Source organism: Panthera pardus, unplaced genomic scaffold, assembly GCF_024362965.1.
Source record: "Panthera pardus isolate Hobbes unplaced genomic scaffold, ASM2436296v1 HiC_scaffold_3, whole genome shotgun sequence".
NCBI lineage: Eukaryota > Metazoa > Chordata > Mammalia > Carnivora > Felidae > Panthera > Panthera pardus.
In genome coordinates, this window is record NW_026526876.1 from 11,118,682 (window position 1) to 11,144,473 (window position 25,792).

Consider the following 25,792-nt stretch of genomic DNA (forward strand, 5'->3'; position numbering starts at 1 on the left):
GCGCAGACAGAGGCGGGAGGCTGGCTGGTGCAGCGATGTTTAATGGTAACTCGTAGAAACCAAGCCCATGCACAAGTAGAAAGTGCTCGTGGAGCCGGCCGGGGGCCCCCGCCGCGCCGCCCTCCCCGCGGCGCCGTAAATAGACTCTTCACTCTGCTCTGTATGTTACAGTATGTACAGGCCCCTCCCCTCGGGGCGGGGCGGCCCGGGACGGGGACGCGCGCCGGCATGCGGAGTCGGGCGGGGGCGCGCGGCGGGGGCGGGACCGAGGCGGATACATTCAGAGACGCGTCCAACAAATAAATAAGGCAAGTCGGGAGGGGGCCGGGGCGGGTGCAGGCAGCGGGGAAACGCGGAGCAGGGGCAGGCGGGGCTCCGGAGGTCGCGGCTGAAGATGCGGGGAGGTGGGGCGCGGGCCCGGGGGGGTTGGAGGGGGGGGGGGGATGCCGAGAGACGGGGCGCGCCCCAGCGGGGCGGGGCGGGGGCCCCGGGAGGGTTCCGGCCGCCGCTTAGCGGGACAGCGGCCGACGGGGGCTCCCCTCCCGCCGAGGGCCCGGCCTCGGTTAAGACTGCCAGAAGCGGCCCCCGGGGCGGTGAGGAAGGCGGCGCGGCGGTCAGGTGGCCAGTCCGGGCTGGGGGAGCCCTTCCAGCTCCTGGTTCTGCTTCAGTTCCCTCATCCTGCGGGGGAGATGGGGAGTGGGTCAGGACGCCGGCCGATGGGAACGGGGCGGGGGGCGGTGGAGGTGGCCGCGGGGAGCGGCCCGGGACGCGGGTACCTGTGCCGGCAGCGCCGCAGGAATCTCATGATCTTCCGGGCTGCCTGGTCCTGCTTCTTGGTGAGAAAGGAGCCCCTGCTGGAAGCAAGGAGCGATGAGCAGACGTGGCCCCCGCCGGCGCCCCCGCCCCCAGCCCCTGGACCCTGGCAGGGGAGGCAGGGGAAGGCGGGGAGGGGGTCCGCGGGCCGTACCTGGTGCGGGCGGGCAGGCTGCCTGCGGGCCGGCGGCGGTAGGAGCGGTAGTGCTGCTGGATGAGCACGGCCGCCCGGCGGCTCTGCTGAAACCGCTTCTGCTCATAGTAGCTCCGGAACTTGCTCTGGATCAGGATGGCCGCCTGGGTCATCTTCTTGTACAGCGCGAACTGCAGGGACGGGGAGCGGGGACGGGGGGTGAAGTCAAGGGACAGAGCCCCAGCGCCCTGAGGGTCGCCCCCAAGTTCGGCGGGTGCCGGTCTCTAATCCACACGCTGGTGGAGAGGCCGGCTCGTCAGGGACAAGCGCGCACCCAGACCTCATGCCTAATACCTTGAGCGCGATCCAGGTCAGCTTGTGGAGAGAGAAGGGGGTTAGGGCTCCCGCAGCGCTCTGGGCACTCGGGTGGGGGCGAGCTTTCAGGGGAGAAAGGGCTCACCTGCTTGTACTTCCGGTAGCAGCGCTGGATCACTGCGGCCGCCACCTCCTGCTGCTCCTTCAGCCTCCGGCCCTGCGAGAACCAAGCCTCAGACTTCCAGCCTGGAGCCCACCGCGTCCCCTGACCTCGGGCTGCTGTGATTCATCCCACGGGACCCCCGGCCTCTGACCTTGTACTTCCGGAAGGCCGTCTGGATGACTCGAGCCGCCTCGTACAGCTCCCGCTGCTCGTGATCCGACAGCGTTAGCAGGGCGAAGTCGCTCTCCATCTTGCCGCTGGCAGAAGCGGACAGAAACTCTGCCCAGGAAGGGGCGGGAGGGACGGCCAGGCGACCACGCTCGAAGGGCAGTTCGCTGCAGGGACAGGGAGAGGGGGTGTCCTGGGGCCCACCGTGAAGCGTGTCCAGCCACAGAGCCCGGAGGGGGACTTGAGAGCCCCTCAGCCGGTACCAGTCTCTTCCTCGGGGGCTGGGGCCCCGGGCCAGAACGGAGCGCTGGCTCCAGGGAAGGACCTCCCCGCTCCCTGCTCGCCCTGACGAATCTGGACGTGCTGTCCTGAGCTGGTCACCTGGGCGGGGCTGAGCTGGGGAAATGGTCCACGTTCTCCAGGTAGCTGGCCAGCCAGGACATGGTCTCGCTGAGCCCCAGGGCCCCTGTCCGCTCCCTCATTGGTGCTCCAGCCTCGGGCAGCCCCGTGAAGTCCTCCCGTTTAATCCGCTCTGGTGTGGCTTCAATGATCTGCTTGGCCAGTGAGATCATGTCCACCTGCACAGAGGAGAGGCTCGGTGAGTCGGGAGCAGTCCCAGCCGCCAGACATTCCTGCCCCGCCAAGGCCGTCACCGTCGTCCACTTGCTGTCTTGTCATTCCCCTCACCACCAGACAGGCCTCGGGGATGGCTGTCCCTGCTCCCCAGTCCTTCTCGGCCACTATTTACATATGCCTGCCAGGCTCCCACTTGAGTTTATGGCCCTGTGTTGAGACGGCGTGGAAGACGGGACGGGACGGACCTCCTCCGAACAGGGTTGCAGGAGTGGAACAAGTGAAGGACCGGCCCTTCCAGGCCAACTGCCCGCTGGCCCCCCTGCCTCATGCCAGCTGACCAACGTGTGCTCCCCACAGGCTCGGCCGTGCCTGCAGCCCCCGGCCCCCTGAGCCCGGTGCCTGCCACCTACCGGACACCCTGCCAGATGGCTCTAGCTGTGAAGCCGGCGCATTGCCGACTTGAAGCATTTTGTGCTTCTGGTACTAGGTGCCCAGTTAGTCCGTTGGCCTCTCCAAGATGGGTACCTCCCCAGGTCTTAGCAGAGAAGTGCGCTGCTAGGCTCGAAGATTCGTTCCTCTGTTCACTCCCGTCTCAAGACTTGCTTCCCTTTTGTCCTGTGCAAGCCTCGTCCCCACCCCAGATCTCTGCGAGACTCGCCAGCTTGTCAGCCTCTGCTCCACACGGCACCCGCTTCCCTCCGTCAGGCTGCTTCCCCCAAAACCTCATCTCTGCACGGACCAGCAGGTAACCTCTCAGCCCAGCTCCAGCTGAGGCTGTTCTCTAGAATTTTTGATCTCTGACACCTCATGACTTCTGAGTCACAAGGTCTGATGGGAGTTAAGCCAAGGGTTGCCTTGCCCGTCCCAAAATAAAGGTAAACGGCCCTTTCCTCCCAAACTGAAGCCAGACTCAGGTTCCGCTTCACGGGATGATCAGCGTCCGCTCAGTCTTGCCGCCCCCCCACCCCCCACCTCGTGCCATTTCTAGCCTTTACCGTCCGTGAGCACGAGCACGAGCAGTATACCGGGATCACGTCCACGGCCAGCGGGCCGTCTGCTTCCTCAGGAGCAGTCCCCCCTTCGGTGGTTGGTGGGAGAGGAGGCGGTGAGGGTGCTGGCCTTTGGGAGTTGGTGGTTTCACAGTCCATGAGGAATAGGGGGGCCTCAGGGGCCCCAGTGGAGAGTTGGCCTGGGACGGTCTCTTCCATCGGAATCTCTGAGGCCGGCAGAGGAGCGGGGGGAGGACTACCGTCCGGGGCGCTCGAATAAGCTGATGTGACAGAGAACGTGCCATCCGACAGCTCCGAGGGTGACGAGACCCCACTCAGCCCTGCAAGGACAGGGGAGAGGCAAGGGCAGCAGGAGCTCCATGACCCCTCCCAGATCGTTCTTCCCACCCCCCTCTCCTCTTCCCTGCTCCTCCTCTCGCTCTCCCACCCACAGCCTCTTAGATCGGGGGCGACCCTCACCGGTGTCTGGGCTGGAGGAGGGGGGCGACGGGGCAAGTGGGGGCTCCAGCGAAGCTTCCTGTCTCTGCAGCTCTTCCAGGCAGCGGGCGAGGCGCACGTGGCCCCGGGACCGTGCCACGGACAGGGGCAGCCGGCCCAGTGAGTCGGGAATGCTCAGCGCCTGTCTGTTCCAGCGGAAGAGGAGCACGGCGGCTTCCAGGTGCCCCAGGGCACAGGCCCACATCTGAGGGTGGGGAGCGTGGACGTGAGGCCCGGGGCCCTTCCTCCCCAGCTCCACCGGCTCCTCCCCTGCGTCCCTCGACACTTTCCCACGGCCACGCGCCTGGCCCGCGCGGTCCCGCACACACTCACCAGAGGGGTGCAAGAGAAGTGGTCCACGTTGAGCGGGTCAGCCTCTTGCTCTAAGTCCAGGCTCCCTGTGCCCACGCTCCTGGAGGGTTTGGGACAGGGACACGAGCCCAGTCGGTAAAAGCGGCCAAAGCAGGCGCATCAGAATCAAAGGAACGGGGGAGGAGGGCAGGCTGTCCAGAGGCACCGGGGTCGGTGCAGCAAGACGGTCAGAGACGCATAACGTGAGGGGCTGAGAGTCTGTCACGAGTGCAGATCCTTCCCTCTTGGCGGGGCTCCGGGTCCTCTGGTCCCTCCTCCGTCCCCTGGTACTTCTGCCCCAGTCCCCCTGCCCTGCTCACCGCCACTGGCTCAGGGTCTCGATGAGGCGGGCGTAGCCCTGGGCGGCAGCCAGGTGCAGGAGGCTCATGCCCCGGAAGGGGCTTCCGTGGGCCAGACGTTCAGGACCCCTCCAGGTGGAGCGAGGGATCATGCTCTCTACCAAGACCACCACACGGGCCTCGAACCCGGGTCCCTGGCCTTCGTCCTGCGATACAGATACCCCTGTGCCGGGACCCGAGCGTCTGGTCCCCTGGCTCAGGATGGCCCTGGCCACCCCACCCCTGTCCTCTCCGCTTCCCGTCCTGCCCTCCCCACACCTCCCGCACCAGCAGCTTTCCTGCCACCCAGAGCTCTCTGGGCCATCCGTGTCCCTGGCTTGGGGTCCTGGATGTCCCCCACCCCCAGTTAGCTTCCTCCCCCGCAGACGGCTTCTCCCTCTCGGAGCCCAGAGTCCTCTCCCCGTCTGCTTCCTCGGAGACCCGGGCCCCTGCTCTCCTGGCCCCCTCCCCCCACCCTGTTCAGATCAGAAATAGTCTGAAGCCCGTCGTGCCAAGAGGGTGCCCAGAATAGCCACTCCCGCCCCGCGGTGGAGCCCGAGTGGGGTGACGTCAGGGAGGAGGAAGCCGGGGACGGGAGAGCCACACGCGAGAGCCATCTCCTCCGGGAAGACCCTCCCGAGCTCCCTCGTCACACAGGTACCTGAATGGGAGGCGCGGCAGGACTGCGGCAGGGAGCCCGCCCGGCTGCCGCCAGGTCGGCCATCCGTTTCTCCATCTGCTCCAGCCGCTCTAGGATGGACATCCGGAACTGGTTGTCTGAGGGGCGAGAGGTACGGGACGAGGCTGAGCGGGGGGCAGGGTCCGGGCGACGCCCCGAACGCAACTGGGCCTGTCCCAGGCGCTGGGGGTGAAGAGGCAGACTCCCGTCCTTTCCTCGCCCCCGGAACAGCGGCCCCTCTGCCCCACCCTCCCCGCCCCCAATACGGTCCATCAGGACGCGGGCCTTACACTGGGGCTTTTAACGCTACCCACTGACCGGGGACCAGAACTGCGTCCTTTGAGACACAGACACGGTGGGAACTCCCAAACAGCCTGCGGCCCCAAGCTGGCCCAGATCTCACTCACACGCCCCCCCAGCCTTCTAGACGCACTATTCCGTCAGCTCTCCTTGCCCCAGATGCTACCTCTGTCCCCCATGCTGGGGCTGAAGGACACCGGGCCCCTCTTCTCTCTTATCCACTGCCCAGAGAGCTCAAGGGCTGTGATTTAAAAAGCACCACCCCCTCCTCCCAGTCCCCCGGCAGCTGTCCACAAAGAGGGTGGCAGGGCTGGAAGGTGACAGAGACGGACGGCCACGTCCATTCCTCCTCTTCCTCCCCCACCCTGTGCACAAAGCACACACACGCGCGCACGCACACCCCAAGCTATATCTGTCCCCTCCTGAGATCACACAAGGACAAGGAGGGGAGGCGGGAGGGGATCGGGGCCGTGGGAAAACATGCACGGAGACACGGGGGAGGTTGAGGAGGTCCCACTTGAGATGCCAGGACAGAAGGGGGACTAAGGAAGAGGTGATGGGGGTGGGGAGTGGAGAATGAACAGAAAGACAAGGGAGGAGGCAGGAGGGTAAACCGGGTGAAGGAGAGGAGAGGAAGGGCGGGAGAGCGGAGGGGTGCACCGAGCAAGCAAGAGGAAGGGAAGAAGAGGGGCAAGTCAGGACACTAGTCCAAGGAGCAGGGGGAGGGTGGAGGCCCACAGGAGAGCCAGGAACACATAGGCCTGGAGCAGCCACGGCGGAACTCATGAGCAGGCCAGGCTGGGGGGGGACCGCCCCCAAGAGTGAGGCAGATGGGGGCTGGGGGGCAAGGGCGCTGAGGGAAGGAAGTCCGGGTGGGGGGAGAGGGGCACCTGCAGGACCAGGAGAAGCAGGTGCCACAGGGAAACAGCTGGAAGCCACAGGAGGGATAACCCGTAAGGAACACACGTGGGTCTAGACTTGATACACATATGTGTGAGCATGTGCGCCTCTGTCCGTGCAAGGAAGTACATTAAAGGCGAATGTCACCAAGTGATAACGTTATAAGCCGTTTTCATTTTCTACCGCATGCTTTTCTGTTATTCCTAACTTTCTTACAGCAACCACCTATCTTCATAACTAGAGAGAAAATTAAGGAAGGAAATTAAATACACATACAGATACATACATACGCTTGTGGACACCCCACATGCACTGCCCTACACCCTGTCCCTGCTCCCGCCTCTTGGCCTCGCCTGCCTAGAGCCCATCTTTGGGACAGAGGACAGGCCAAGAGCTGGGACAGAGACGGCTCCGAGGTTTCCGGAGAAGAGGAGACGGGGGGGGGGGGGGGGGCAATGGCTGCTGCATTTAGAGATGACCAATGAAGCAGGGGTTGGGAAAAGGGGGGTAAACTGGGGGCTGGGCGGTGGCCACCGGAGTCCTGAGGGGTTTGGAGCATGTCCTCAAAGGCTGTGGGGCCTGCCAAGGGGTCAGAGGGCTAAGTACTCACCGTCCAGTGACAACCAGTCAAGCTGAGTACTAGGCAGTGACAGGAATCGGCGGGCTCGATACTCAAAGAGCACAGAGGCGGAAAGGGGCCCCTCCCGCCCCGCCACCTGCAAAGACACCAGCCCCACCTCATGGGCTGGGGAGGGCAGGGTCAGCAAGATGGGCTCTCTCCCTGGTTCCTTCTCTGGCCCCCCACGTGAAGGCCACACATGATCATTTCATAGCCGGCTCCCCTCCACCCTTGCTTAAGTGGCCTTGGTCCTGATGGGGAAGGGACTCCACTCCGTTCATTCAGGAACTTAAAACCTCCTATGGGCCAGAGACACCTGGGACTGCGGACTCTGCAGTGAAGATGCTTCTTATTCAGCACCAAGGCCTGGAAGCTGAGGGTCAGGAGACACCTACGCTTATAAAGAAGTTTGATCCCCCAAGGTCAGAGTCCAGAGGTCGTGAGCCCATGCTGAGGCTAGTGGAAAAGATGTAACTGCTCACCAGCAGTGTCTAGTGAGAGCTGTGTCCCAGGCTCTCCGCATCTCTGTGGCCTCGAGAACGACACCACCAGGCCGGGGTCCCAAGACTAGAGGCCAAAAGCATCCCTGATCCCAGCTTCTCTGATGTCTCTTTTCCTTCCATGCAATGCTGAACCAGGCCGTTGCGGGGGGGGGGGGGGGGGGGGGGGACACTCACAGACAGCAAACCTGTTATCCTGTCACTCTGGTGGCCCTTGAGGTCCCAGTAACGCTGACTGTTGGGTGCACGGTAAGGAGGCAAGGTGGTGGCAGACGGACCACCTCAGTGGAGAGGTTCTGTGTCTGTACCGCCCGGTGGGGGAGCGCTAAGCCACGTGCGGCTACTGAACACTCAATGTGGTTCGCGAGAGGCAGGAGCCGAATTTTATATTTTATTTCATTTTAATTAATCTCAGGCACATGTGGCTGATGGCTACCATACCGGACAGCCCAGATCTAGAAGGCAATGTCCTTCGGTCCAGGACAGGTTGGAGGAGACCAACATGTCTCCCTTCTCATGCTCCCTGGATTGGAACCAAAGACTGACTCTAACCAAGCCAGAGGGCCTGGATGGACACTGGAAACCCGTCAGGGCAGATGCCTGCCCCTACAGGAGGGGCGGCCACGGACCCAAGAAAGGAGCGGACCTGTCCGAGGTCACCAGTGAGCCGAGGACTAGATTCCTTAGACCAGAGCCTAGACCTTCTGACACATAAGCCTGGGGAACATCTGCCCATCACGGGGACACAGGACTCAGGCTCAAGATCCGACAGAGTCGTTCCCAGCACTTCCTGGAAGCTAACCGCCCAGGTGCTATCCTGCCGTCCCCAGTCCCCGTGCCATCCCTGGTCCCCATACCAGGACAGTAGCAGCGCAAGACGCCAGGCTGGACGAGTGAGCCTGGCACCGCGATGTGATCAAAGACACAGGAGTAATGCTCGGCGGCCTCAGTCCAGGGACCCGTGATGAGCACCTTGACCCCACCCTGCAGAGAGAAGGCCGGGCGCCGTGTGACCGGAACCCTGTGGGGTGCTCACTCGGGCACCAGTGCTGCAGGGCGGGGCCCTGTGCTAGATTCCGGGTACACGGACTGGGCGGGCTGCAGCGGGGCGAGGTCAGCTAGCCTGTCCCTCCTCCCGACGCTCCTGCCCAGATTGGGGAACCCACTGCTTCCCTTGCCTGAGGCTCCCACGGTCCTTCCCCTCTGTGGGGCAGCTGAGAGCAAGCGGGACTTCTCCACTGACGAAGGCAGACTCTGCCATCACACCCCGTCATGTTCTCTCCAGGCCGGGCCGCCCTAGTGCCCTGCCTGTGACACAGTCACCGAGAGGACAAAGTTCCCCAGGCACCTTGGGGACCCACACCACGCCACCTGGCCCGCAGAGGGGAGAAGGCAGGAGGGAGGGCTAACTAGGGAGACAGCGAAAATAGGGTGGACGACAAGTGAGCAGTCACACAAACCAAGGGAAACCAAGTGGCGGCGTGGGTAGGAAAAATAGGGGAGCGAGGCCTGAGGCTCACCTCCGGGTAGGACCACTCTGGGGAGAAGTCCGTGATGCTGCTAAGAGCAGGAGAGAGCGGGGCGGCTGGGGCAGGGGCGCCTGGAGCCTCGTCGCTGATGAGCTCTCCCATGAGGTCAGGGAATGACGAGAGACCGAAGGGCTCCAGTTCGCTGGCCCCAGCAGCTCCTCCAAACAAGGCCTCCCCTCTGCCTCCCCTGCCTGCTGGCTCCAAGGGGGCAGGTGAAGGTGGGGGCGAAGGAGGGGGTGAAGGTGCGGGTGGGGCAGCCCCCTGGGCCTTGAGCTCCTCCCCGCTACCGTCATCTTGAATAAAGAAACGGTTTCCTCTTCTCCCACCTGCTCCTGGCGGTGGAGGGGGACCCCGAGCAGCCGCCTGGGGCTCCAGGGCAGCAGCGGGTTCTAGGGCAGGGCAGGGGGTGTGGGCGGCCTCTGCCTCGGGGAAGTCCGGGCTCACCCCCTGGCCCCCTCCATATGTCTGGCCCCTCTGGGGGCTGTTGAGAAAACGATCGGGGTCGAAAGCAGGGCTGGGAGGAGCTGGTGGGGCAGGGGGCTCGGATCCTACAACCACAGCCAAGCTCACGGAAGGCCTGGGGTCAGCCTGGGGGGCCAAGTGCCTGGTGGGCGTCAAGCCCCCAGTGCGCTGCTCCAGTCCCGTCAGGAGGAGGATTGCAGTGCCTCCTCTGGATGACGCCCCTCGAGAGGTGGGTGGGCTAGGTCTGATCTCTAGGGGTTCCGCAAAGCCTGAGGAAGAGGAGGAAGAGGAGGAGGAAGAAGAAGGGGAAGTATGTGCCTTGGGGAGCTCTGGGGGAAGAGGGGCGATCAGCGGAGGAGGCTCAGGGGGGTGGGGGTGGGAGACAGAGGTCAGGGTTAAAGCTCGGGGCTCCACTTTGGGAGAGATGATGCGGTGTTTCGTGCTGCTGCATTTGTGGGTGAGGCTCCCGGAACCTGCAGCGGAAAAGGGTGGGAGGAGAAAAGGAAAAGGACACTTCATTCTCCACCTTCCCTTACCGGCAGCCTCCCGGCGTTTCCTCGCCCTTTGCGCGTGTACGAGATGTAATACCGACTGTGGCCACTGGGAGGCAGAAGCGGTGCCCCTTCTCCCCGAGTTAACAGGACTGCAGGAGCCCGCAGAAGAGTAGCCGAGAGAGACCCGTAAAGGCACAGAAACAGGACGAGAGAACAGAACCGAGGCGGTACCGCCTAGGTGTCAACCGCCGGGCTGGGGTGGCCCAGAGTTGCTAAGAGTAGGAGACAGAGAAGGAGCCAGGGCTGCTGGAACTCCGGGGAAAGGAGCCCGTGTGCAGCCAGCCGGGAGGGCCTCTGCTCCTCCGGCCCAGCTTTCCGGGACGTGCAAAAGACACGCAAATCCGCATGCAAATCCTGGCGGGCCGGGGGAGCCCTCGGCCAGAGGAGGCGCGGCGTGGCCGGGTGGGTCGGGGGGAGCTCCGGGGCCAGGGGTCACCAACCGAGGCCTCCACTGCAGAGGCAGGCGTGGGTTCGGGGTGCGGGCTTGGTCGGGTGGCTGTCCAGGATCTGCTGCACCAGCCGCTCCACGGAGAACTCCTCGGTGCCGTTCCCACAGCTCCACTTGATGCCGTGAACTGTGGGGGTGGGGTGGGGCGCGGGGAGGGGGTGCCATGGGGCTCGCACACCGTCCCCACAGCGCCCCGCCGGCTTCTCCAAGCGCCTGACACGCTCCGAGGCTTCTGGCCAGCTGCCTCAAAGCAGCTCGGACGCGCAGCTCCCAAATGTCCCTCAGCCCCCTCTCTCCGCGTTCCCGGACCTCAGGACACGGCGGGAGTCCGGGTGGCCCCTCGGAAAAGCACCCTCCCGGGCTCCCGGGGCTTCTGGGTGTGGAGGCCCTGGTCCGCACGCCCCCAGCAGCCCCCAGCGGCGCCGCCCTAGCCCCCCGCGGGCCTTACACATGGGCTTCAGCTGCCCCAGCAGCTCCTCCCGGGGCCACTTCAGCCACTCGCGACGGTCGCCACTGATGGAGCAAAACATGGGGCTGCAGCCCTTTCCGCAGTCCTCCAGGGCTGGGACGTTCAGGTAGTGCACAAGCACGATGTCAGGGTTCTGGGAGCCCAAGGCAGACACACAGCGCCATGGGGTCCACGGGGGGCTCGGCTTCCTCGTCCTGGCCTTCTTCCTGCGCGCCCCCGGCCTCACCGCCCCCCCCCCCCGCCGACGTGGGACTTTCTCCACCCCCTACCCCCCTTCTTCCCAGCCCCCAGCTCCCCGAGCCCCGCGGCCTCACCTGGAGCAGCCAGTAACAGCGCCGATGGAATGTGGGCACGATGGAAGAGTGAACGTAGCAGCCATAGAGACACTGCCAGGAGACAGGCTGCGGTGGGGGGAGGGCTAGTCTGCTCCCCGACTCCTCCTCTGTTCAGTCCCTTTGCAGGAATCCCAACCTTTCCAGCAGCTCCTCTTTCCCCAGCCACCCCCGCCCCCTGCCCCGGGGGGGGGGGGGGGGTGGCTCCCCATGCGCCTTCCCGGTCCTAGCACCCAGACAAGGCCCAGACTGGAGGCGGGGGAGGGGCCGTCTGGAGACGGGGAGGCAGGGTGAGAGCACAGCCCGGCAGAGGAGCCGCCGTGACTGGTGCTCGGGGCTTCAGGACACAGGCCCCCGAGGGACTCCAGGAGAGGCGAGGGGCGTGGGCGCCGATGCCCTCCCAGGAGCCTAATCCCAGGGAGCTGGTGGGGGAGGGGGCCGTGGCACGTGAGTGAGAAGGGCAGGGTGGCAGGAGGGAGGGGGACGCAGGTCACCGGGCCCCGGCATGGCTGGGACCGGGCCGAGGACGGATGGCTGGCACCCGGCTCACCTCCATGCCCTGGACTTTCAGCTTCATGTGGTCCTCGCGGGTGGTCTTCCCGTCCTTGCGCTTCTTCCAGAGGTAACCATCCTTCCGGTACTTTACCTTCTTGCGGTTGTAGAGGATAATGGAGCCGTTCTGAGGCCTGGGAAGGGAAGGGTTGGCCCTGCGTTCCGGAAACAGGATCTGGGACCCCCTGCCACTCCCCACCTCACAAAGCTCACCTTGTCTTTGGGGCACAGGACAGCCACTCGTCATGCTTCTCAAAGGTGATCAAATAGGATGCAATCTCCTGTAGGACAGGGGCGCTCAGGTGGGTGTCCCCTTCGCAGAGTCTCAGCCTGGCCTCCCACTCCTGGCCCTCGGCCCCACTCCCTCCTGAGTTCCGGCGGCCAGGGCGGGCTGGCGCCCACGTCTGCTCCCAGCCAGGACCACCACCTCCCGAGAATCCCGGGTTTCATCTCAGACGAGAGTCTAACCTCTCCTTCCCTCCTCTCGATGGGGGCCTTGACCTTGGGGTCAAGTCTGATCTCTTCATCATCAACTCTTCATGCTGCCCTGTTACTTCGCTCTTTCTAAAACCCATCTTTGTGTCTTCTCCTGACTCGAGAAACCTAAATGGCTCGACACGGCCAGGAATTCTGGATTCCTCAGCCCGGCTCCAAGGTTCTCTCGGACCAGGAATCAAGTCACTGCGCTCCCTGTTTACCTATATTCCATCTACCACTCCTACCAGGCCGGTCCATCGACTCTCCTCTGAACGTGCCCTGAGCAGTCAGCTCTCGCGTGTCAGTATCCTATAGGCCGGACGTGCCTAGATATCCTAGCCACCCCATAGGCCAAATCCCTTCCCACCTCTCCGAAAAGCCCTGCTCGCTGCCCTTAGCTTCCCCACACTTTTAACATCACCACCCACGTACGTTTTTGCCGATAATCCTCGTTTAGTGAATTAAGTCAGTGATGATCAAGCAGCACAACGTATCGTGTGTGCGGAGTACAGAAGGGGTGTAACACGAGGGCCGTGCCTCCAGAAAGAGCCAACACCGGTGGTGGTTTTATTAACAGCAGAGGCTCTATGGTCAAATAGACCCCACAAGGTAGACCAGTTGCCTCGTCTACAGCACAGGGATGACAGTGTCTGCCCCACAGGGTCATTCAAGGACTGGATGAGATAACACAAGTCAGCACGGCACTAGGTTTGTAAGGAAGACTTTGTAGGTGGTAAGTGTTATTTTTACCCAGGTGGATGTGCCCAGAAGCAAGCTCCTACGAGATACAGGTCTTTACACCTCCTCCGTGACCCGCAAAGAGCTTAGAGCAATATCGTGCAATGAGGAGCATGGACACAGGAAGACCCCCACTGGCCTTCCTCCAACCCACCAGGCCTTGCGAGGTCCTCCTCCCCCCAAGCTCCCTGGAGAACCTCATTTGTATTCCAGCGAAGCCGCTCTGGAGGCAGCAGCGGACAGCGAGGAAGACACTCCAGCAGCTTCTTGGGGAGAAAGATCTTCAGGTGGTGGCTGTTCTCTAGAGGGAAGCAGAAGAGAGGGCTTCTGTCAGGGCGGCCTCTGACACCTCTGTGACGGCCCAGGGCAAAAGGGCCGGATCCAAAGCCCTGGGAGCATCTGGAACCAGGACAAGGAGAGCAGGGATCCAAGAACCAAGGGTCACCACAGACTGTGTACTCACCAGCAACCTCGGTGGTGTCCTTGGTATTCATGTTGAGGGCTCCAGGGGGCAAGGTCACCCCCGGCCTGAGAGGCCGGGGGGAGGGGGAGTCTGTGCTGGGAAGGCAGAGAACAAGGTCACGGCAGAAGGCCCACATTGACCCAGGATGAGGAGAATAAGGCGGGAGAGGGCTGCGGAGCTGGGTCGCGGTACCCGGGAAAGATGAAGAGGCCAGGGGAAAGGGCTAGACTGAGATGGGAGAGTAGAGCAGAACCGAGCAGAGGGAGACTCCAGACCTCGTGCGAGGAACCAGCAGGAGTGGGGAGACACCCCCTCTCCGACAGAATCATCAGGAAGAGACAAATGGGGTGGGGGAGGGGAGAAGGCTGGAGGGGTGGCGCTTCAGAGGCCCCAGTGTGTGTGTGTGTGTGTGTGTGTGTGTGTGTGTGTGTGTGAGGGTGGGTCTTGTGGAGGCTGGGGCTACAGTGGGGTCAGGGCCTGGGGGTGGGACTCCGGGCACCTGGTCCTTGGAGGATGGTTTGGCAGACGAGAGCCTGGACACTGGGGGCAGGGCGGGAGATCTAAGTCCGCTGGAGAGCTAGGCCTTACAAGACACACCCTGAGTTCCTTCTCGATTTGATATTTGCAAGGGGAAGGGCATATCTGACGACTGATCCTAACCTACGCCCTCTCCTCTAGGTTGGTCAGGGCCTGGGAGGATCCATCCGGGCCAGGTACCCGGACCCCAGCTTCCCTCCCTCGGGACGACCCATCCTCCACTCTGAGGCCGACGGCCCTCCCCACCCCTCCCCCACCAGCTCTCTCCCCAAACGCCTCTGCCTGCCCCCGGCCTCCAGGCCCACCGTACCCCATCTACCACTCGGGCTCCAGCCTGAGCCCCCACCCTCCCGAGGGCACAGATGGAAGCGGGAGGATGCTCTCAGCGCGGGCTCGGGGCTGCGGGCTCCGCCAGGTGTCCGGGGCGGAGAGGGGAGGAGGTCGGTCCGCGCCGGGAGAGCTCCGGGCAGCCGGGTCTGGGTAAGGACTCCCGCCCCAGGGCGCAGGTGCGCAGTCCGGGCCAGGCAGCCTGCCAGGGTGCGGAGCGGCCCCGGGCGGGGGTCCCCGGAGAAGCCCCGACGTGGGAGGGTCCGCCTCCCGCCCTCACGCAGGGGTGCCCCGGGGACGCCGCGGGACAGAGCCCGGCGGGCGCGGGGCGGCGGGGGCGCCGGGGCGGGGGCCGGGGCGCGGGGTCCGCCGCGGGGCCCTGCGCGGAGCGGCGCCCCCTGGCGCGGGAAGGAGGACGGGGGCCGGCGCGGGGGCGAGCCGGGCGGAGCGGCGGGCGGGCCCGGGAGCGGCGCCCCCTGGCGCGGGGCCGGAGAGGCGGGGCGCGAGGCCCCGGCTCTTACCTCCCGGGGTCCCGCGGGTGACGGCGGCAGCGGCCATTCTCCCCCACACCGACCCCCCCCCCCGGCGCCCGCTGACAGCGGCGTCCGACGTCACTGCGCACGGGGCGGGGCCTCGCAGTTAAGGGGACGTGGGGGGGGGGGGGGGGAGGCGGGGAAGCCCTGGCGGCGCGGGGCGCGGGGCGGGGGTCCGGCGGCCGGACTTGGGGGGCAGACTTCGGGGGTCCCGGGGGGCGGAAGTGCGGCCCGAGGCCGGACCGAGAGAGCGGGGCGCGGGCCGCCCCGGGGCTGGAAGAGCGGGGCTCGGCGGGACTCTTCGAGTTCGGGGGGTCCAGCCCGACTTCATCTTAGCCGGGTCCTCGAGGTGACGCAGCCCTCCGTGCGCGCCAGCCTCGCCATCACTGCTCCACGAGCAGAAAGACACTTCGGGCTCAACGCACTTGCTTTTAATACCCGAGCAGAGCAAAGAACACAGTGGCAGCCAGCGCGGGCGGGCGGTTGGGGGCGGGGGGGGGGGGCGATAGGCCGTGCGGAGCCCTGGGGGGTGGCTTGACACGGGCGGCCAAGGGGGCTGTTAGCGCCCAGTGCCGAGCGCGGGGAGGTCGCTGGGAGAGGCTGCGGAAGGGAAAGGCCTCGGCGTCACCAGGCGGAGGCTCCAGGTCGGCCGGCGAGCCTGCCCGCCCCCCCCCAACAGGCAGCGCGCGGACACCTAGGGCCTGGGGGTTCCTTCTTACTCCGCAGACTGCACCTCCATGCCCCAGGGGAGCGGAGGCGGTTCCTGCCCGCTGGGACAGCGCTGTAGGAGGCCAGAGAGCCCAGTCGTCTGGGGACACCAGACCCCCCCAGGCCCAGGGGGCTCCAGGGGGACCAGAGCAGCTGTAAGGATGAGAGAAGTTGGGAAAGGAACGGAAGAACGGGAAAGGAGGTCTCGCCAGGTGTCCTAGCGCCCCCGCCCCCATCGCCTCTCCCTGCCCGCGTTTGTGCGTCTCCAATCCAGCCACCCAAACGGGCCCTGGGCGTCCATCCCCGTCACCCTCCGGCACTCCGCCTAGCTCCTCCGGCCAGACCTGGGTCCTGCCAGTGGTGACAGGGTGGCCCTCCTCCTGTGGATAGGTAGCCCTCGCCTCTTCCAGACCCGGGTACTCGGTGGCGCTGGGGACTCCGCAGCCGGCAGTGGCAGGTGCCAGGGGCTCAGGTGCGGCCCCGGAGACGTCCCACTGAGCCTTCTTCAGTCTGTGGGGACCGGAGGCTTAGGAACGCGGCGCCTGAAGGCCAAGCTTTCTGCCTCTCCAGGCTTCACCTTTCTGCCCCGAAATACTTCCTGCTGGGACCCAGTGGTGTTTACGGCTTCGCCCCCAACCCTCTGCGCCCCCCCCCCCCAGTCCCTGCTGCCCTGGGCGGAAGCACCCTCAGTCCAGGGACTCAGAGGTGGCCTCTGGCTGCCCACTGTCCTCCAGCTCTGTGGACTGCTTTCCTGCCTCGGTGACCCAGTTTCCACCTTGTCCAGCTCCTGAGCTCAGCCTGCGTGCTCAGCTCCCTCCTCCCCTCCACACGGGGGACGTTCTGCACCAAGTCCGGGCCTTCTTCCCATACAGCCTCCACTTCCTTCAAAGCCCCCAACCCCTTCCTTAGTTCAGACCCTCCTGTCCCCAGACTCTGCCCAGATGTCCCTCCTTACTCATTGATGATTCTCTGTCGCCTCCTTAGGTCCTCCAGGTGATAAGTGACGGCCCTCACCTGGGCTGGGATGCCCGCAGGTCCCTGCTGCATTCCCGCCAAATGTGGCCTCCTTCTCTTTCTTCTGCAAAGCACCTCAGGGGGTGGGAGCCTCTCAAGGGGGTACGGGCCAGGCTGGGAGCAACCAGTGGCTCTCTGTGCCAGAGAATGGGGTGAGGGCAGGGGCTAGAGGGCAGAACTGGGTCTCTCAGGAGAACTTGGACTGAAGTAGGGAGTCAGAGGTCTTGGGGAGCCCAGATCGTGACAACACAGGTGTGATCTGGAAAACACGGTGACAGATGCATAGAAAGGAGGGTGCGTGGTCAGTGCACTGGTTGGGGGGCAGCAGGGAAGAGGTGACAAGGAGGGCTGAGGATAAGACGGTGTGGGTGCGATTTTAACCCAAAAATGCCTTAAAAGGCAGAGTTTGTCCTACCGGCGAGGGAGGGATGTGCCATTCTTCCGTCCAGGTGGGCTGTAAAGCACAAACGGGAGCTACGTGCAGAGAGGACACCCCCATCCGTATTGTTTCTCTGACGGCCCGTCCCAACCACCTGTCTATCTGGCAGTAGTTGCCCCAGCGTCCGTCAGCCAGTGGGCAGCTGTCCCCAGACTAGGGCTCACTGCCACAGGGCTTAGTTTAAAATTGTCCGGCCTTCCCTTCCCTGCTCCTTTGCTCTGTTTCTACCCACCTGGGCCTTTGGCTAAGGCTCTCCCAGAAGAGGTCTCCATACCGCTGGGGCATCAGCGTGAGGCTCTGGGAAGGTGGTGCAGGTCGGCTGACCACCCTGGAGCACCTGAGGACAAGGTAGGCTCGGGTCTGGCTCATCCCTCACAGCACCTGCTCACTCCTGGGACTCAGTGGTCCCGACTTTCCATGAGACCACACGGCTGTCCGGCCCCCTCGGGCCATGTGCTCTCTTACCCATTTTAGCTGCGGAGACGGTGAGGGCTTTGAGACCGGAGCTGGGGCGAGGGTAGAGCCTGCCATTGCTTGAGCCCCAGATCTCAAACGACCAGAGAGCCCATCACTGGGCTGTTAAAGAGGAGGGCCCCGGCTACTCAGGGGATGTGACAGCCAGGTTCCCTTTGGTCACCACAAGGACCCAGCAGAGCTGAACCTCCGTTCATTCCTGCTTTGTGTCCCTGTATCTCAGAGAGACTAATCTTCTAGGAAGCAGGGGTGTGCAGAGCTGGTGGTGAACAGTGCTCAGCACTTCCAGAGTCCCCAGACTGGATGCCGACTCCTCTCAGTGTCCTGGGGCTTGGCCTGGGCCCTTATCTCCTCATCTCCAGGCCTCCTTACCTGACCTCAGCCCAGCCCACGCCTGTAAATACCACCAATGTGCTCACGACTCCCAAATCCGTATCTGCAGCCCCGGCTTTTCCCCTGGACTCCAGACTTGCAAGTTCAACCACCCCCTCAACCTCTCCTCCAGAGCGCCCCCCCCCCCCCGCCTCACGGAAAGGCACCCCCAATGCCCAGTTGCTAAGGCCCAAAACCTGGTATGCCTCCGTTTCCCTCAATTTCATGTCCAGTCCATCGGGAATTCGTGCCAGTTCTGCATCACAAATACACCCAGATTTGGGGCGCCCGGCAGGCTCAGTCAGAAGAGCATGTGACTCTTGATCTTGGGGTTGTGAGTTTGAGCCCCACGTTGGGTGCAGAGATCACTTAAAAATAAAATCCTAATGCATCGACGTGGATGGAACTGGAGTGTATTCCGCTACGTGAATAAGTCCGTCAGAGAAAGACAGATATCATGATTTCCCTCGTGTGGAATTTAAGAAACACAACAGGTGAACATAGGGGAAGGGAAGGAAAAATAAAATAAAAACAGAGAGGGAGGCAAACCATAAGAGACTCTTAAATACAGAGAACAAACCGACGGTTGATGGGTGTGGGGAAATGAATGATGGGCATTGAGGAGGGCACTTGTTGGGTATGAGCACTGGGTGTCCTATGTGAGAGATAATCCCTGGGCTCTACTCCTGAGCCAAGACCACAGTGTATATGACAAATTTGGAATTAAATTAAAAGAAACAATAAAAAAGTAATTTTAAAAAATATGTGTATATATATAAATGTATATACCCTTCCTATATATACATGTATATACATATGCCTGAGACCACATGGCTGTCCAGGCCTCATGTACGTGCGTGTATATATTAATATATATATGCATGTATATATATATATATATATATATATACACGCATATGTACGTACGTATGTATATATATATATATATACACGCATATGTACGTACGTATGTATATATATATATATATTTGTTTATTTTGAAAAAAGATTTCACTTAAATTTGGGGCATCTGAATGGCTCAATCGGTTAAGCATCCGACTCAATTTCAGCTCAGATCATGATCTCATGGTTTGTGAGTTCGAGCCCTGCTTGGGATTCTTTCTCTCTGCTCCTCTACTGTGCTCACTCACTCTCTCTCTCTCAAAATAAATAAACAAATAAATAAATAAGTAAATAAATAAATAAAAACTGTCTCAGTCAGTAGAGCTCTTGATCTCAGGGTCTTGAGTTCAAGTCCCACGTTGGTAGTGGAACTTACTTAAAACTAAACAATTTAAAGGGTGCCTGGTGCTTCAGTTGGTTAAGCGTCGACTCCTGATTTCAGCTCAGCTCACCATCTTGCAGTTTGCTGAGTTCAAGCCCCATGTCAGGTTCTGTGCTGACAGCATGGAGCCTGCTTGGGATTCTCTCTCTTTCTCTCTCTCTGCCCTTACCCCACTCATAAGCTCTCTCTCTCTCTCTCAAATAAATATTAAAAAAATTTACGGGCGCCAGGGTGGCTCAGTGGATTGGGTGCCCGACTTCGGCTCAGGTCATGATCTCACGATCTGTGACTTCGAGCCCCTGAGTCGGGCTGTGTGCTGACAGCTCGGAGCCTGGAGCCTGCTTCAGATTCTGTGTCTCCCTCTCTCTCTTGCAAAAAATGAATGATATAACATTAAAATTGCTTTTTAATTTTTAAAGTTTCACTTAAATTAGAAAAAATAAAAAATCTAATATACCCTATTTGACCACTCGTCACCATTTCCACTTCCACCACCATATTCCAGCACGTCTTTCCCTGCCTGGCCTATTCAATGGACTCCTCCTCCTCTCCCTGCTTCCCCATTCTAATCCCCTAGTAATCTATTCTGCCCAGAGCAGTGTGAGTAATCTTTTAAAAGTGGTCCTCTGAAATAACATACACTTTGAGATCTACTTCAAGATAATCTGAGGAGGAGGAGGCTGGATGGCTATACAGATAAAATTATATTCAATGTAATTATAATTACTGACCAGACTGAAAAGGGTACACTGGCCTCATGATGATTGTTTTTTCTAACCTCTGTATTTTTTTGAAAATTTCCATGATAAAAAAGTCGAAGAGGGGCACCTGGCTGGCTCAGGTGGGGGAGCGTGCGATTCTTGATCTCAGGGCCGTGAGTTCAAGCCCCATGTTAGGTGTAGAGCTTACGTAAATGGATTTTTAAAAAGTTGGACGGGGTGCCTGGGTGGCTCAGTTGGTTAAGCATCCAAGTCTTGATCTCTGCTGAGGTCATGATCTCATGGTCATGGGATCGAGTCCCGCATTGGGCTCTGTGCTGACAGCTGGTGCCTGCTTGGGATGCTCTCTCTCCCTCTCTCTCTCTCTCTGCCCCTTCCCCACATTCTCTTCTCTCTCAGAAATAAATACATAGGGGCGCCTGGGTGGCTCAGTCAGTTGGGCGTCCGACTTCAGCTCAGGTCATGATTTCATGGTTTGTAGGTTCAAGCCCTGCGTCGGGCTCCGTGCTGACAGCTCAGAGCCTGGAGCCTGTGTGGGATTCTGCGTCTCCCTCTCTCTCTGCCCCTCCCCTGCTCACACTCTGTCTCAAAAATAAACATTAAACATTTTAAATAAAAAATAAACTTAGAAAAAAGTCTACTTGTCATTTCCCTGCTTAAAACCTTCCAGTGATTTCTACTGTCCTCAGGCCTCTTTTTCAATGGCCTATGAGGTCCTATATGAGCTGGCCTCTGCCTGACCGTCTGACTTGCTGTCTACTCTTCCCTTGATCACGAAGTTTCAGGGACACTGGCCTGCTTCCTGGTTGCAGATGATACCAAACTGCTTTCTTTCTTGCGGCTTCCCCCCCAACCCCTCACCCCTACTATTCCTTCTTCTCCCTTCCCCCCCCCCCCCCCCCCCCCCACCCCCCCCGCCCCAACCCCGGGGCTATTATCAGACTGGTTCTTCTCATTTTTCAGATTTCAATTCAAACTCACCCTCCCACAATCACCCTATCTAAACTCGTGTCTCCAAGACACTCTGTTTCCTGTTATGTCCTCTTCCTATCTTATTTTTTTCATGATACTTATCGCTAATTGAAATTATGTTCATGTTCAGACATTCTGTCTCCTTGCTCGGGAACCTCAGATCAACACCCCTGGTCTTTCTAGCTGCTGAATCCCTGGTGCTTAATACAGTGCTGAGTTTAAAGAGAAAAAAAAAAAAAAAAGCTTAAAAAACTAAAAAAAAAAAAAAAAAGTGGGGTGCTCCTGGGTGGCTCAGTCGGTTAAGTGTCCGACTTCGGCTCAGGTCATGATCTCAAGGGTTCCTGAGTTCAAGCCCCGCGGCGGGCTCTGTGCTGACAGCTCGGAGCCTGGAGCCTGCTTCGGATTCTGTGTCTCCCTGTCTCTGCCCCTCCCCCGCTCACGATGTCTGTCTGTCTCTCTCTCCCTTGCTCTGAAAAATAAACATTTAAAAATCAAAAAAACAAAAACAAAAAACCGTTTGTTGAACAAGTTCACAAATCCTTGATCCCCCGAGACCGGCCATTGAGCCTCCCATTCCTCCTTTGCGATCGACTCTCCGGGAAGAAGCCAGGCGTCTCCACCCCATCCCCGCCGGGTGGGGAGGACTCACTTGGCGAAGGGGATGAGGTCGTCTGCACCGTCCTCTCCCTGCACCACTGGCCTGGGCTGGGCGGCTGGACCGAGTCTCCTCATTGGCGCTGGGAGGATACAGGAGGATGAATCACTCACTCGTGCAACAGGGACGAGACCAGCCGAAGATGCAGAGACGGCAAAGGGGCCGCGTGGGTCCGGGAAACGGAGAGAGAGAGCGCGCTTCGGGGGTTTTTCCTAAGGGCCGGACGTTTCTAGGAGGCGAACGCACGCGCGTACGGGCTAAAGGCGGTGAGCGCGGGGAAGGCGGGCGCGGCCGAAGACCGGGGACATTCCTTCTGTGCGCACTAAGTGGGACGGACACACGGCAACGTGGAACGAGGGCGGGCAGGGGGAGACCACGGACGGGGCACAGGCGTCTGGGGGTCTGGGCGGGGGCAGGCAGGGAAATCGGGTACGGGGGCGTTCATGGACGCCACGTGGGGACGGAGCGGTCGCTTGGCGCAGCTGGGGGGGGGGTGTCCACGGGGAAGGAGGGCGAGCCGAGGATCAGGGGCGGCCGCCGATGACCTGCCGGCCGCTCGGGCCCGCGCAGACAGAGCGAGCAAGGCTGCGTGATGAGGCAGGAGAGCCGGCAGGGGTCCGAACGGGGCGTCCGGGGCCAACGCGGGGAGGGGCGCGCTCAGGGGCGTCTAAGCGGGGCCGTCGCTCTCTCGGGCGGGGTGCAGCTCAAGGAAGCCACACGGTACTCAACAGCGGACCGGGGGGGGGGGGGGGTAAGGGGGCGGGTCTGGCCCCGGGGCGGGGTCCCCTGGCCGGTGGGCCGGGTCGCAGGGGGCCACCGAGGCCTCAGAGGGCGGAAGGGGGCGGGCCCGTTGGGGGAGGGGGAACCCTGGCAGGTGGGCCGAGGGGCAGCGCGGGTTCGGGGAGCGGGGGAGGCGCCGCCGGCCTGAGGGCATCACCGCGTGAGGCGGAGGCCCGGCCTGGGGGGGCAGCCCGAGCCCTGGGGGCGGGGGGCCGGGCCCGAGACGGCACCCAGACTGAGGCGGCGGCCGGCCGGGCAGGGACAGGACAGCGCCGCCCCCGCGCTCGGTCCCGGCACCTGAGGTGGCGGCGGCGCGGCGGCTTTCTAGAACGCCGGGGAGGGCGCGCGGCAGAGAGAGAGGGTGTCGCTGACTGGAGTCAGGGGCGGAGCCTGCGCGCCGCGCGCGGCCGGGGGCGGAGCCTGGGCGGGGACCACCCCTGGGCGGGGCGCGACGGACGGCCCCGCCCCCTGGGCGCGCCTCCGACGGCGGCGACGTGCGCGGGTCCGGGGCCTGGGTCCCCTCCAGGGCCCGCCCCCACCCCCCCTCGTGTCCCCGGCCCGGCTCCTCCGGCGCCCGTAACCCTCCCGAGGGCCGGTGTCCTGCGTGCCTTTCTGCGTCCGCAACTCGGTTCCCTGTCCGCGCCCGGTGGGCCCCACAGTCCGGAGGCATCGCCCCTTTAACCGCGGTCCAGGGCGCTCCCGGGCCGGTGTCGGGACGGCGCGCGCGCCCCGCTCGCGTGCGCGCGCCCGCCGGTCCCCCGCCCCTCGCTCCCGCCCCAGCTCGACCCTGCCCGGGCGGGCGCCGGCCGCTGGCGCCGCTGCTGCCGCTCCTGCTGCCGCCGCCCCCGGGGCGAGTCCGCCGCCCGCCGCCCGGGCCCCCGGCGAGGGGCGGGGGCCGCCCGGAGCCCGCTCCGGACCTGCCCCGCCGCCGCCTCCCGCGTCCCGGGAAGGTCGCCCCCGTGCTCCCCGCCGAGCCGCTCCGGGAGCCCCGCGGCGACGAGGTGAGAGCCGGGGGGAGGGGGGGGGCGGGCAGGGAGGGAGGGGACGCCCGCCGTGGAATGTGCCGGCCTGGGGCGGGGAGCCGGGGTCCCCGGCCGGGCCGCGAGAGCCGCGGTCATGTGCTGTTTGTCCCGCGGAGGCGCAGAGAGGTGCCAGGCCGGGGCGGCCGTCGGGCGGCGGGCCGGGAGCGCCGGGTCCGCGTGCCGCGCCGACAGGCCGGGACGGGGGCCCTGCGAGGGATGGCCGGGCGGGGCGAGGCGCAGGTGCCCCGGCGGGGCCCCGAGCTCGCGCCCACCCGCAGCCTTGCCCCATCCGCCGCGACGGCGCGGCCGTGGCGGTTCCCTGTCGTCGCCCCTTCCCTGCCCCGGCGCAGGGTCTAGGGGGTCAGGGTTGCGCTTCCTGAGACAGCCTCTGTGATTTGAGCTACTCCCTTCCTGTCCTGGGGCAGACCGGCCCTCTCCCCCTTTCCCATGCCCTGCCCAGGAAGGGCTGCGGGAGGTGAGGCCCAGCAGGACAGGGGTTCGGGACGGCCCCCAGCATCCCGGCCCGGCTTCACAACCCTCCACCCTCCTGTCCGTGGGCGTGGGCTGCTCAGCCTCTCCTCCCAGGGTGTGAGCACTAGGTCACCCACATTCCTGGGCTCCAGCCTGGCACCTTCCCAGGGCGGTGGACCGCCATAGCGCTAGCCCCAGCCTGGGGCCCGGACATACCTGTTTCCTCTTGGGGGAGACCCCCAGCCCTTCTTCCTCCCCCAATAAGCACGCAGGTATTTCACCGGGGTCCCCCAACAGAAGAGCCCCCCGCGGGGTTGGTGTGATGGATACAGGATGACCCCACCCTCCCCTGCCCATTGTCCTGGATCCTGAGGAGGAAGTGCTGGGGGGCTGGGCGAGGGGTTTGGGGCCCCCTGGCCGGGCCTGTGGATCCCAGTCCTGGGCTCTACCTCCAGCCCTTGGACTTTGCCCAGTGGCAATTCCTGCCTATGTGGAGCTTGTGGGCTCTAGGTGGGGAGCTGGTTTCTACTTCTTGGCCTGACCCTGTGGGGGAATTTTTAGGGCAGCTTTTATATTTGGGGTTTTCCTTCTTGTCTCTCTGGGCTCCCACTTTGTGCTTTTGCCCCAGACCTCCCCTCCCTGTCTCACATTTCTGTGTTTCTTCTGTGGCCCCTTCCATTATTTCTTTCGTAGCATGAGCTGGATCTGGTCTCCTCTCTCCTATCTCCCCTTTTCTTGGTGTCTGTGACTTTGTGCCATTTCTCTGCCCCTCTTCCTGCCGCCTTCAGTGTCTCTGCCTATGTGTCCCTCTCTCGGAACCACCCTCTGTCCAGCCCCTCTCTCTCTCTCTCTCCTCTGTCTGGACGTTCAGATACACTTGTGGACTGACGAGGAATAAAAATATCACGGTCCCTGCCCTTGGATTCACATTGCATTCAGCCACTGCGGCGGGACATCGTCCTTACCTTTCCTAACGTGACCCCTGCCCCTGACCTCCGGCCGTGGAGCCCCTGACACACCGCTGGAGCCACAGACATAGCTCCTAACCACTCTTCCCCCACAACCAGGGTTTCCCCCACAGCCCCAGCTGGTGTGGCCAGCCCCAAGTATAGGATGGGGCTTCCCCTACGAGGGCCGGTGGGAGCCAGAGCTGATACAGCCCCCTGGTCTGGGCCGGGACACCAGGTAACTCTTGGATGATGGCCCAGGTCCCTGCGAGCTGGGATATGGCCGGGAGAGAGGCAGGAACACCTTCGGAGTCCCCGAGGAGAGTGACATTGGGGAGGAGGGCCAGAGACTAGGAACTAGGTCCCCGGGGTGCTGGGGAGCTGGGGAAGTGCTGAGAGACTGGTTCCTAGGAGAAGACGGGTCACAGAGGTCCTGGGTCCCCCCCCGGCGGCTCTGACCACCTTTTCCTTCTCTGTCCTCCAGCTGAGGAGGGTGAGAGTATCTGCAGCCATGGCTGGCGCCTCGGTGAAAGTGGCAGTGAGGGTCCGGCCCTTCAACGCCCCGTGAGACCAGCCAGGATGCCAAGTGTGTGGTCAGCATGCAGGGCAACACCACCTGTGAGTGCGTCCCCCGGGGCCTGGCTGGGCACAGGCAGGGCAGGCGGGCCCACCACGCTGGCCTGTCCTGCTGGGCCGAACCAGGGGAGCAGGTGCTAGGCGAAAGGGCGGGGGCAGGCTGGCCTTTCCATGCTCCCAGTCCCTGGGAGGGGGAATGTTGGCCTGGAGCCCTCCATTGCCCAATCGGGAGCCTGCCGGTGGGGGGCGGGTCCTGGGAAGCCAAATTTAGCCTTGGTGGCTGGAGGGGGTGGGGAGTATTAAAGGGGAGAGATGAAGCAGGGCAGAGGTGGGGAGTGGGCAGAAGTTGGGAGTCCCTGACCTTGGCCTTCCGCTCTTTCCTTCTGCCGCCTCAGCCATCATCAATCCAAACAGGGCAAGGATGCCCCCAAAAGCTTCACTTTGACTACTCCTACTGGTCACACACTTCGGTGAGGCTGTCAGGGTGGGGGAAGAGCTCAGCAAAGAGGGAAGGGGGTTTAGGTCCTGGGGAGGGGGCGCTGCTGGGAAATAGGGCCTCCACGACATGGGTCGGGACCGGGTTGGGAGACCAGGA

General features: G+C 62.7%; 3 protein-coding genes and 1 long non-coding RNA gene across 21 annotated transcripts in view; 2 read left to right on the forward strand and 2 right to left on the reverse strand.

The window, feature by feature from the left end:
• Positions 1–25: 25 nt before the first annotated feature.
• Positions 26–14,875, reverse strand: CAMTA2 (calmodulin binding transcription activator 2). Of its 14 annotated transcripts, none has more exons than XM_019413716.2 (23): positions 14,752–14,875; positions 13,367–13,461; positions 13,101–13,204; positions 11,902–11,969; positions 11,687–11,822; positions 11,119–11,205; positions 10,784–10,937; positions 10,328–10,462; positions 8,863–9,806; positions 8,200–8,326; positions 6,834–6,968; positions 5,006–5,121; positions 4,327–4,511; positions 3,989–4,067; positions 3,638–3,860; positions 3,164–3,498; positions 1,974–2,170; positions 1,576–1,759; positions 1,407–1,478; positions 1,301–1,321; positions 968–1,137; positions 777–854; positions 26–678 (listed from the first exon to the last, which is right to left on the reverse strand). In XM_019413716.2, exons 2-23 carry the CDS (start codon positions 13,395–13,397, stop codon positions 615–617), a joined length of 3,645 nt encoding a protein of 1,214 aa, XP_019269261.2. In that variant the 5' UTR covers positions 13,398–13,461; positions 14,752–14,875; the 3' UTR covers positions 26–614. The 14 variants fall into 14 exon arrangements, with proteins under 14 accessions (XP_019269261.2, XP_019269249.2, XP_019269248.2 ...); XM_019413704.2 differs by having other exon boundaries at positions 11,119–11,190; positions 13,367–13,456; positions 14,752–14,842; XM_019413703.2 differs by having other exon boundaries at positions 777–851; positions 13,367–13,456; positions 14,752–14,842.
• Positions 312–3,818, forward strand: LOC109246020 (uncharacterized). Its single transcript, XR_008418864.1, has 3 exons — positions 312–404; positions 1,429–2,913; positions 3,708–3,818. It is a non-coding gene; the product is annotated as an uncharacterized LOC109246020 (long non-coding RNA).
• A 56-nt stretch (positions 14,876–14,931) lies between the features above and the next one.
• Positions 14,932–22,823, reverse strand: INCA1 (inhibitor of CDK, cyclin A1 interacting protein 1). Of its 5 annotated transcripts, XM_053893273.1 has the most exons (7): positions 22,479–22,823; positions 21,396–21,483; positions 16,901–17,261; positions 16,427–16,620; positions 15,816–15,981; positions 15,458–15,624; positions 14,932–15,363 (listed from the first exon to the last, which is right to left on the reverse strand). In XM_053893273.1, the coding sequence occupies exons 3-7, from the start codon at positions 16,982–16,984 to the stop codon at positions 15,195–15,197; spliced, it is 780 nt and encodes a 259-aa protein (XP_053749248.1). In that variant the 5' UTR covers positions 16,985–17,261; positions 21,396–21,483; positions 22,479–22,823; the 3' UTR covers positions 14,932–15,194. The 5 variants fall into 5 exon arrangements, with proteins under 5 accessions (XP_053749248.1, XP_053749247.1, XP_053749251.1 ...); XM_053893272.1 differs by lacking the exon at positions 22,479–22,823 and having other exon boundaries at positions 21,396–22,049; XM_053893274.1 differs by lacking the exon at positions 22,479–22,823 and having other exon boundaries at positions 15,224–15,363; positions 15,483–15,624; positions 21,396–22,049.
• A 2,309-nt stretch (positions 22,824–25,132) lies between these two features.
• Positions 25,133–25,792, forward strand: part of KIF1C (kinesin family member 1C) — an 18,008-nt gene continuing 17,348 nt past the window's right edge. Inside the window, 4 exon segments of the mRNA XM_053893050.1 lie at positions 25,133–25,183; positions 25,185–25,239; positions 25,593–25,632; positions 25,634–25,667. Coding sequence (XP_053749025.1) covers positions 25,133–25,183; positions 25,185–25,239; positions 25,593–25,632; positions 25,634–25,667 — 180 coding nt within the window.

What these genes read in the sequence shown, in the direction of transcription:
- CAMTA2 (XM_019413702.2), bottom strand. Translation starts at nt 14,788, where the DNA reads ATGGCCGCTGCCGCCGTCACCCGCGGGACCCCGGGAG. An exon ending in TGAAAGTCCAGGGCATGGAG is followed by an intron (nt 11,206 to 11,686) that starts GTGAGCCGGGTG and finishes CCCCCACCGCAG; the next exon opens with CCTGTCTCCTGGCAGTGTCT. An exon ending in GGGGCAGCTGAAGCCCATGT is followed by an intron (nt 10,463 to 10,783) that starts GTAAGGCCCGCG and finishes CCACCCCCACAG; the next exon opens with TTCACGGCATCAAGTGGAGC.
- INCA1 (XM_053893273.1), bottom strand. Translation starts at nt 16,984, where the DNA reads ATGGGGGTGTCCTCTCTGCACGTAGCTCCCGTTTGTGCTTTACAGCCC. An exon ending in GGCACATCCCTCCCTCGCCG is followed by an intron (nt 16,621 to 16,900) that starts GTAGGACAAACT and finishes TCTCTGGCACAG; the next exon opens with AGAGCCACTGGTTGCTCCCA. An exon ending in TCACCACTGGCAGGACCCAG is followed by an intron (nt 15,625 to 15,815) that starts GTCTGGCCGGAG and finishes TCATCCTTACAG; the next exon opens with CTGCTCTGGTCCCCCTGGAG.